This window comes from Vulpes lagopus, chromosome 2, assembly GCF_018345385.1.
Source record: "Vulpes lagopus strain Blue_001 chromosome 2, ASM1834538v1, whole genome shotgun sequence".
In the NCBI taxonomy this organism is placed as follows: domain Eukaryota; kingdom Metazoa; phylum Chordata; class Mammalia; order Carnivora; family Canidae; genus Vulpes; species Vulpes lagopus.
Window position 1 is genome coordinate 52,263,555 of NC_054825.1, and position 7,845 is coordinate 52,271,399.

Below are 7,845 nucleotides of genomic sequence, written 5' to 3' on the forward strand. Positions count from 1 at the left end.
GAGTGAACAAGGAAGACAGTGCTCTGAACTGTTCAGAAAAATTATTCATAACTTGGAAATAGGTGAAAGGACTGCTTGTCATTTCAATGTTGCTGTGGGGCAGGGTTGACCAGCCAAGAGTTATTTAATTCTCTCGGGAAAAACGAAACGCCTCTGTTTTAGAATTCACTATTGACTAGAGTCCCGACTTTGTGAAGCTACCTGCTAACTTGTCGCTGCATGTATATATAGGCTGGTGCGTGTATGTGAAGATCCAAAGGATTTTACTCCGGTACAGAAACCCAAGTTATGGTTTGTAAGGTCCTGTAAGGTCCTGTAAGCTTTACCTCTTATCTTAGCAAACTCATTTCAGTAGGTCTTTTCCAACCAAAGACATAAATCTCGTCTCTCAAATATTCCTCTGAACCAGCTTTACCATTGTTTCCTTTATTGACGAATTAAATAAACCTTTAATATGTGATAAAAATTATACTTTGACAGAATCAAAAACCGAGGGGCTCTGTTATGCCCTGGCACGGGGACAGAGGCTTTGGGCAAATTGCTCAGCCTCTGGGCCTCACATACCTCATCTGTCTGCCATGAAGCGAAGGTACCTAACTCCCAGGACTGAGGGCTGGAGCGGGAAGACGGATGTGAAAGTACTATGCACATTATTCACAGGATGCAAAAGTCAGGATTTATTGTTGTGATTTAGGCTTCTCCAGTGCTACCAGGTCCTGGGCTTCTGGGGGCAGCAGTCCCCAAGGCTTGGGACATAGGTCAGGGCAAAAGGCAACGAGGGGCAGACCCGACACTATGCTCCATGCTGATGCTGCATACTATACTTCTAATGAGGCTAGGACTTCCCATGGGCCTCAGGTCTTGGAGGATGGAAACAATTGGGGACACACAGGTCATGGAGAAGTTGAAGGACTAGGGTATGCAGGTGACCAGAAATCAGGCCAGGAACATACTAAAGGAGGGACGAGAGTCCTCATCCAACACCAGGTTCCTAAGCGGTCTAGCCCTTACATCCTGGGTTCTATCAGGACCTCAAGATTTGATTCTCTAGGTGGGGAAGCACCCAGGTCAGTTGACAGCACAACAGGATCTCAGCCCCTGCTATCTGCACATTTGTGTGGTTTCACGCACAGAATGATGCCAGTCAGGGGTCCAACGAGCAACGCAGGCAGCCAAGGTCAGCAAGAGCCAACCCTGCACAGAGGAGGTGGGTACAGAGACAACAGAGTGGGGGGTGGCAGGGAGGAAAGGCATTCCAGGCCCCTAGAATGGCAGGAGCAGAGGCTTGGAAGAGGGACGCCACTGCGGAAGAGGAAGCAGTGAGACCTGGCCAGGAGTGGGCTCCCACGCAAGTGACCTAAAGTCACGGAAGTTAATAATCCACTGCCCACAGGGTGACGGCAAAAACGGGAGTGGGCGAGGGGCTTGCAACTGAGTTCTTTCCCCCCGCCAGCATCCTGTGAGGGGGTGTGGGGAGCCCTCTCTCTCTCACAGGTTCAGCTGTTACGGTCCCTGCAAGCCCTGCCAGCTTCGCCCGCTCCCCAAATGCCTCCGTCCACAGCTGTTCTGCCTCAAAGGCTGGGCTCACCGAGCCTCTTCCCATCTGTTCCAGCCTTCCCCCCCTCCTCTTCCCTCTGAACCTTCCTGTAGCAGCTAATTACCCCACCTGCCTTCTTCACGCACTTGGGATACTCTCTTCCTTCCTGGACTTAAATATTTTTCCTCTTCCCTACGTTCCCTTTGCCCTGATTTCTTCCATACTTTTATTCCACTGTGAGTTTTTCGTTTTGCGTGTTGCCCTTAGCCCTCAGCGGATCAAGACTAAGTGTGTATCAACCTTTGCTGGTCTTGGGCCAGACTCTAGGCTTCGTGGACCTCTCTAGCACCTACACCTACATTAGGCCTTGCACTGTACCTGGCACACAGTAGGTGCCTAATTCTTGTCAGCTGACTGGCAGTTTGATTAACCTCGCTTATCTCACTCCTAGCCATGCTCAATTATTGGCCCACTCACACACAAGCCTGGGTTAGTGAAATCCCACTCCCGCGGCCCATTCGGCCGGCATCGTGACCCACCACCTCTCAGCAGAGCCCACGTAATTCGAGGGTGCAGACCCCGGTGTCCTCGTTACTCTCTGAATTTCTCGACACACGTTCCTATCACGTGTCCCATCACCTTCCTAGCGCAAGGCCCAAGACCTGCAGCTCTCAACCAGGGGGACAGAAGCTCCGAGCAGCTCCGAAGGGCCTGCCTTATGGACTCAGCCGTGGCTCATGGAAGACTCCGGGTTATCCCCTCCTAAAGGGCAGCCGGGGTCACAGTTCTGGTGTCGTTGAGGCCACAGGCCCCGCGGCGCCAGGAGGCAGCCTAAGGAGGCAGGTCTGCAAGGAGCCCGGCCGCGGGAAGCCGGCCTTCTCCCTGAGCAGCCTCCAGGTGCCCCCCTCAATGGTATAGAGCAGTGTAAACATGCGGTTGACCGTGTAGACGGTGTCGCCGCGCACCACTGCCGTGAAGAGCGCTCCCTTGCTGTTAACGAACTGGCCGGGCAGCGCCGTCCACTGGCCGGTGGCCAGGTTGAGGCAGTCGATGGCGCAGTGCAGGAAGTCGTCGGAAGGTCCGTTGCGCACCACGTAGAGGCTGTCGCGGTGGGCCACCATGCAGTGGCCGTAGCTCTGCGGGCGCCGCAGCTCGGCCACCGGCAGCCAGGCGTCGGCCCGCGCCGCGTACTCCAGCACGGCCGTGGTGTCCGCCGGCCGCCACAGGCACACGAAGAGGCGGCCGCGCGCCTGGGCGCACGGGACGCCCGCCGCGGGCTGCGGCAGGTCCGCCGCGAAGCTCCAGCGGCCGGCGGCCGGGTCGTAGCGCTCCACAGAGCTCACGGGCGTCCTCTGGAACTCGCCGCCGATGGCATAGAGGCGGCCGTCGAAGCCGGCCAGCGCCGTGTCGTAGCGCGGCTGGTGCGGGCTGGGGAAGCGGCGCCACGTGCCGCCGTCGGGGTCGTAGCAGAAGCCCCGCTCCACCACCTCCTTGCTGGCGCCGCGCACGCCGCCCACGATGTACAGCTTGTTGCCCAGCGTGGCCACGCCCGCCAGCAGCGTGCTCGCCTCCAGGGGCAGCGCGGCCAGCGTGCGCCAGGCGTCCGCCTCCTCGTCCAGGTAGCACAGCGTGCGCGACGCGTCCTCCAGGAAGCCGGGCGCCGGCGTGTGCGTGCTCACCGCCACGTAGCTGCTGGGCCGCAGCGCCGCCACGTAGGCGCGGGCCTCGGGCAGCGCCAGCTCGGCCGCCAGCTCGCGCGCGCCGTCGCGGATGAAGAGCGCGGCGCTGCGGAACACGTCGTGCAGGCCGAAGGCGGCGGCCGCGTCGCACAGCAGCGCGCAGTTGTCCGACGTGAGGCTGTGCTCCAGGAAGCGCGCCAGCGCCGGCGCCTGCAGGAAGGCGGCGCACTCCACGGCCTGCAGCAGCTCGTCGGCGGCCGCCAGCGCGGGCCGCTCGCCGCGCAGCACCTGCAGCGTGGTGCGGAAGCCGCCGGCGCTCAGCGCGCCCAGGCGCAGCTCGGCGGCGCGCGTCTCCCGCATGCCCGAGCGGAAGAGGCCGCGGAAGAAGCCGCAGTGCTCCACCAGCAGCGCCCGGTCGGCCTGGAACAGCTGGCCGCCCACCCACACCTGCACCGGCGGGGCCTCCGCGGCCCGTGGCATGGCGAGCCGGAGGTGGGGCGCCGGCAGGCCTGGATTCCGCGGCCGCCGACTCTGGGGCTCCCCCGGGGCGGAAGAAACTTCCCGACGGCTATAAATATCTCCCTGTCTAAAGATAGTGCGGCTCATGTGACGCGGAGGCCGGCAGGCTGCATGGCCCTGAGCCCGTGGGCATCGGGAGACCTGCAGGGGCACCCGCTTCCGTATGGGCAAGAGTGACAGCAGCGACCCTGCCGCGTGCGCGGGCACTGTGAGGGCTGCCTACAAAGACCTCCCACCCCACCCCGTTTAGCCTGCACTAAAGCAGCTGTGTGCTCTTGTCCGAGTACTCTAACTCTGACCTGGTGACCTGGGCTCTCAGAATGTGACCGGCGATAGGCACCTATCTCATGGTATTGGGCCGATGGCCATAAAGTGTTTGAAATGAGGCTCCCGAGAATTTACATGACTTGTCCAAGGTCATTCAGCTGGGAAGAATCAAGGACAATATTCATACGTAGTCCACCTCGTTGGTTGGGGGCTGAGGGGGTGGTTCTTAGGCACTGGAGGGAGAAGCAGAGGTAGAGCAAGATGGAATGGACCAGGCTGGGGACTGGAACAGGTTCTAAAGATTTAATTTACTAAGGAGAGAGAGAGCACGAGCTAGCGAGCGAGCGCAGGGGAGGGTGGCAGCTCAAGCAGACTGGTGCTGAGGTTGGAGCCCAGTGGGGGACAATCTCATAACCCTGAGATCAAGACCTGTAGGGGCTGAAATCAAGAGTCTGCACCCAACCAACCGAACCAGCCTGGGCGCCCCATGGAGCAGGTTCTAATTTACCTGAACCTCTGCCCCTGACGCTGAGCTAATTCAATCTCCCTTTCAGCCTTGGTTTCCTTCTCTAAAAATGGGAGCATAGCAGGTGAGCATCCAATAAACCTCTGACTGTGGAAGTACTCCTTCAGTTGGTTTTTGGAATGGAAAGCTGATGTCTACTCTTCACCCGTCCATCCATTGCTGTGTAGCTCTGGGCTTTGGGGAAAAGTAAGTAGGGCTGCTGAGGGGATCGTGTATCTATAGATGGGAAGGGGAAGGGCCTCCTGAAATAATAGTTAACAACGTGCACTGTGTGTCAGGCACTTTTGTAGACACTTTGACTCCTGTAATCCTTGCAATAATCCTATGAGTAGACACTGTCATTTTCCTTCATTTAATAGTTACCCATGTATTGCTTTAAAAAATAGTATGAGTTTCTATTTCATGGATGAAGAGACTACGGAAGGCACCAAGAGTTTGGTCATATGCCCAAGGTCACATGGCCAGAGAGTGGCAGAGCTAGGACTGGCTTGCAGCCAGTCTGACTATAGAGCATGTGCCCCTAACCACTGTACCCTGCTGCCTGCCTGTGCTACAAATCCTGGGTATTCACCTCTTGCCAGGAGTTCACAGTTGGAAGGAATTTTAGGCTTATAGGGTTTGACACCTTCATTGACAGTGAAGGACCAAAAGGGGAATTGCCCAGTGTCATGTAGCTTGGGGCAGACAACCCCAGGCCTCCTGCTGCCCATCCCAGGGCATTTTCCCCACTGCAAAGAACTTTCCTGGGTGACCGGCTAAGACTGTGGGGTTGAAAATATCAGGTGGAGGAGAGCTTAGTGATTATTTTCTCCGGGGACCTTGTGCTACAGGCGGGGAAACTGAGGCCCAGACCTGGATAGGATGGTATCTGCCATTCAGGACATGTTCAACTACAGGCTTTCTCCAAGAGGGTGGAGTGGCTTACGATGACACAGCCACAGTTGGGAGGGGGCAGGGGAACTTCTATCACTCCTAGGACACACACATATGCACAGATTCTCACGTATGAATCTGCAGACCCAACACAAATGTGCCTCTTCTGCCAGGAACTCCCACCCAGTTCACTCCATCAAAGCAGGTCTGGGATATGGGGACCACTTGTGTGAGCCTGGGAAGCCAAAGGCCTGGAGGAGGCAGCCAGAAATATCCGGGACACTCTGCCCCAGGGACTAGACAGGAAGAGTAGGAGGGGATAGGGAGAGTGGGCAGGAGTCCTCACAAATACTCTCCCAGGCCCTCTGCCAGCCTCTCCTTTCCTGAGGCCAGATACTGGCTGAAAGCATGACTGTCCCCCTCTTGGAGGAAAGTGGACCCTGTGGTGCCCAGTCCTGATTCTGTCCTTGCTGGTGGCCCCAGGGGTAGGAGAGAAGGTGTCTGACTGTTCCCATTTCATAAATGATGAAAGGGAGGCCCACAGAGGGCATGGGCTTTTCCTTGTTATGCACAAAGATGTGGAACTAGATGGAACCCCGTCTGCTGCCCAGGCCTCAGCCCAGTACTAGCCTTTTTCTTAGGACAGGGAAAAAGCTGCCTCCTGCCAGGCCCCGGCTAAGGAACAGGGTTGGGGAAGGGCGAAGGGCTGACCCTCAAGGGGACACAATTGCCTCTCAGATGGTCTGTCCCAGGCACCTGGTGACAGGCAGACACAACAGACTGAACCTCTGCCCAGCCCTCTCCTGAGAGGAGTGGAAGGAGAGCAATTCTGGCTGAAGCTGGCTCCCAGAGTCAGTTTTTCACAAGTCCAGCCCTGGCTTCAGTGGGTTGAGATGCTGTGCACACACTCAGCTCCAACCCTCAGTAGCTAGGCATTGGGGCAGGGGTCACCCAAGGTTGAGGTTCATGGTTCTAAGGCTGGGCTGAGGACAAGCCCTTTGGCCTTGCTCCCAAGGCCCCAGTGGGGTGTCGTCTGCAGCTGGTGAGAGTTTCCTCTACCCAGACAGTGAGTGTTCCCTCTGGGACTTGGAGAGGACGAGGGACTATCCTGGCTGTGGCAGCCCACGGAGTTCCCAGGCTCTGTCCGACCTCACACCAACCTCCCTCCACTTTGCACCCCCATACTGTGTGAGGTTCAGGGTGGGGGCAAGGAAAGGGGAGCTGTGTCTGTGTCAGAATCTGAGCCTTTCTAGAGCTCACACCGAGCTTTGTTCATCTTTCCATCCACAGTGATTGGCATACAGTAAGGGGTCTGTTAAGTGGACTCCTGGGCCCTAACCTAAGTGAGAGTCCCTAATGTGATGGAAGAGACACAACCCTTGTGTCCCAAAAGAGCCTGCAGTCTAATAAAGGACACATAGCCCTGAGATACCCCGAGCCTGATGGCGGACCCCTGGCCTTGCCACCCATGGCACTACACAGGGTAGTGAGGAGCTTGCCTGGGCCTGAGGAAGAGCACTGGACTAGGAGTCAAGATTCCCGCTGGGCTCTAATGCTGGTACTACCACTAACTCGCAAAAGCTACCCAACCTCTCCAGGCCTTGGTTCTTCATCTGTAGAGTGGAACTTTCATCTGACTTCTAAGGTTCTGTTTAGCTTTGACACCTGAATTTATCATTGAACAGCCACAGAAATATTTGTCATATTGTGCCTCCAGGGAATGCAGACATCATCACAAAGGGGTCCCAATAGCTTAGCTTTGTGTGGAGTGCGTCCTGGGGTGTTGGTGGCAAAAGTAGGCCCTGGCATCTGGAAATCTTCAGAGGACCTACCTGTTTAGACCTATACATGTACCACTTATGTCACTTCAGAGACATCTATTGAACACCTACTGCAAGTTCACTGCTGGACGGACCAGGTGCCACATCCTCTTCATTTTGAGGGCCCCATATAAGAGCCTTGAAGATTGGGGATAGGGAATAAGAATTGTGCTACTTGCCCTTACAGAAAAACCTCTCCCTTGACCCTGAGTGTCCAAACTTCTGGCTGCTAAACAATTGTGGCTTCTTGGTAGACAGGTGAGAAATGTGTGCTATTCGTGCCCAGGGGGAGTGGGCAAACAAACGATCTTTTGTTCCAACCTCTGGGTGGGACACTTTCATGTCATCTCATCTAACCCTTAATACTATCCCTGTTTTAAAGATGAGGAACTGAGGCCCAGAAGAGCAAAGTAGCTTATTCTGTGGTTTGAGAGAAAGTGGCTGATTCCAAAGGCCTGTTCCACAGTGGGTGCTTCTGGGTGGACAAGCAGCCCAGACAAGGAGACTGAGGATGGGGAAAGGGACTGGGTGCAGTTGTGAGGTTGGCACTATTTTCCTCCCAAGCCTCCCAGGCCTCATAGGACAGGTAGGCTTTGGGCAATTAGCAATCAAGGCTGAGGACCT

The 7,845-nt window shown here is 56.3% G+C and overlaps 1 protein-coding gene across 1 annotated transcript; it reads right to left on the reverse strand.

Moving 5' to 3' along the window:
- Positions 1-427: 427 nt before the first annotated feature.
- KBTBD13 (kelch repeat and BTB domain containing 13) lies at positions 428-3,752 on the reverse strand. The gene has a single exon (XM_041734938.1). The coding sequence runs from the start codon at positions 3,694-3,696 to the stop codon at positions 2,317-2,319; it is 1,380 nt and encodes a 459-aa protein (XP_041590872.1). The 5' UTR covers positions 3,697-3,752; the 3' UTR covers positions 428-2,316.
- Positions 3,753-7,845: the final 4,093 nt, after the last annotated feature.

Excerpts from the sequence above, each read along its gene's own strand:
- KBTBD13 (XM_041734938.1), bottom strand. The coding sequence starts at position 3,696 with ATGCCACGGGCCGCGGAGGCCCCGCCGGTGCAGGTGTGGGTGGGCGGC.